General features: G+C 41.1%; 1 gene segment (V, D, J or C); it reads right to left on the bottom strand.

Moving 5' to 3' along the window:
* Window positions 1-432: 432 nt before the first annotated feature.
* Window positions 433-756, bottom strand: LOC108166115 (Ig heavy chain V-III region HIL-like; the record flags this gene model as incomplete). The annotated part of the segment is given in 1 exon segment: window positions 433-756. A coding segment is annotated over 1 exon segment (312 nt), but the record flags the coding sequence as incomplete, so codon positions are not given.
* Window positions 757-761: the final 5 nt, after the last annotated feature.

Here is a 761-nt window from a genome sequence, read left to right as displayed (position 1 = left end):
GATGTCTGTATTTATTTTTTAATCTAATTCAAAACCTTAATGCAAAATGTATTTCTAATAGAGTTTAAATCTTCAGAATAGTCTCAATTATTTATTCTGTGTGCAGCTTCTGGTAAATCTAAATATGTTGGTTGTGATCAAGGAAACTCCTTTCCGCCCTATGTTGTCTGACCTGGATCACAAAACAGTAAGTAAAAAAGGACAGATTTTTTTTGCAAGAAAATATGATTTTCGTGCACATTTTACATCACATGCCTGGAAAGAATGATTCTACACTCTTATCTGTAGCATCTAATTATAACATAGGTAAAGCTGCCAGAGAGGTGAGAGTTACAGTCATCTATGAAAAGTGGTGTTAGGGCTCCCCCTGTGGTGGCTTCCTGTTAAAACTGTTCATGCTCTGAGGAGTTTTTGTTCAGTGTTTCTGCTTTCTGTGTCACTGTGTCACTGTGTCTGTCGAGCGCAGTAATAAACAGCAGAATCTCCAGCTGTCAGGCTGTTCATCTGCAGATACACCTGACTTTTGCTGTTGTCTCTGGAGATGGTGAACCGGCCTCTTACTGAGTTGGAGTAATAGATGCCACCACTGTTATACCAGATATAAGCGATCCATTCCGGTCCTTTTCCAGCTGCCTGTCTGACCCAGTGCATGCCAGGATTGCCAAGCCCAGAATATGTGCAGGTCAGTCTGTGAGATTCTCCAGGCCTTTTAACCACTGATTCAGACTCAGTCAGTGTTTGACCATCAGTTCCTGCAGAAA

The sequence above is a fragment of the Poecilia reticulata genome, unplaced genomic scaffold (assembly GCF_000633615.1).
Source record: "Poecilia reticulata strain Guanapo unplaced genomic scaffold, Guppy_female_1.0+MT scaffold_2538, whole genome shotgun sequence".
In the NCBI taxonomy this organism is placed as follows: Eukaryota; Metazoa; Chordata; class Actinopteri; order Cyprinodontiformes; family Poeciliidae; genus Poecilia; species Poecilia reticulata.
This window is presented reverse-complemented; position numbering and strand designations above follow the sequence as displayed.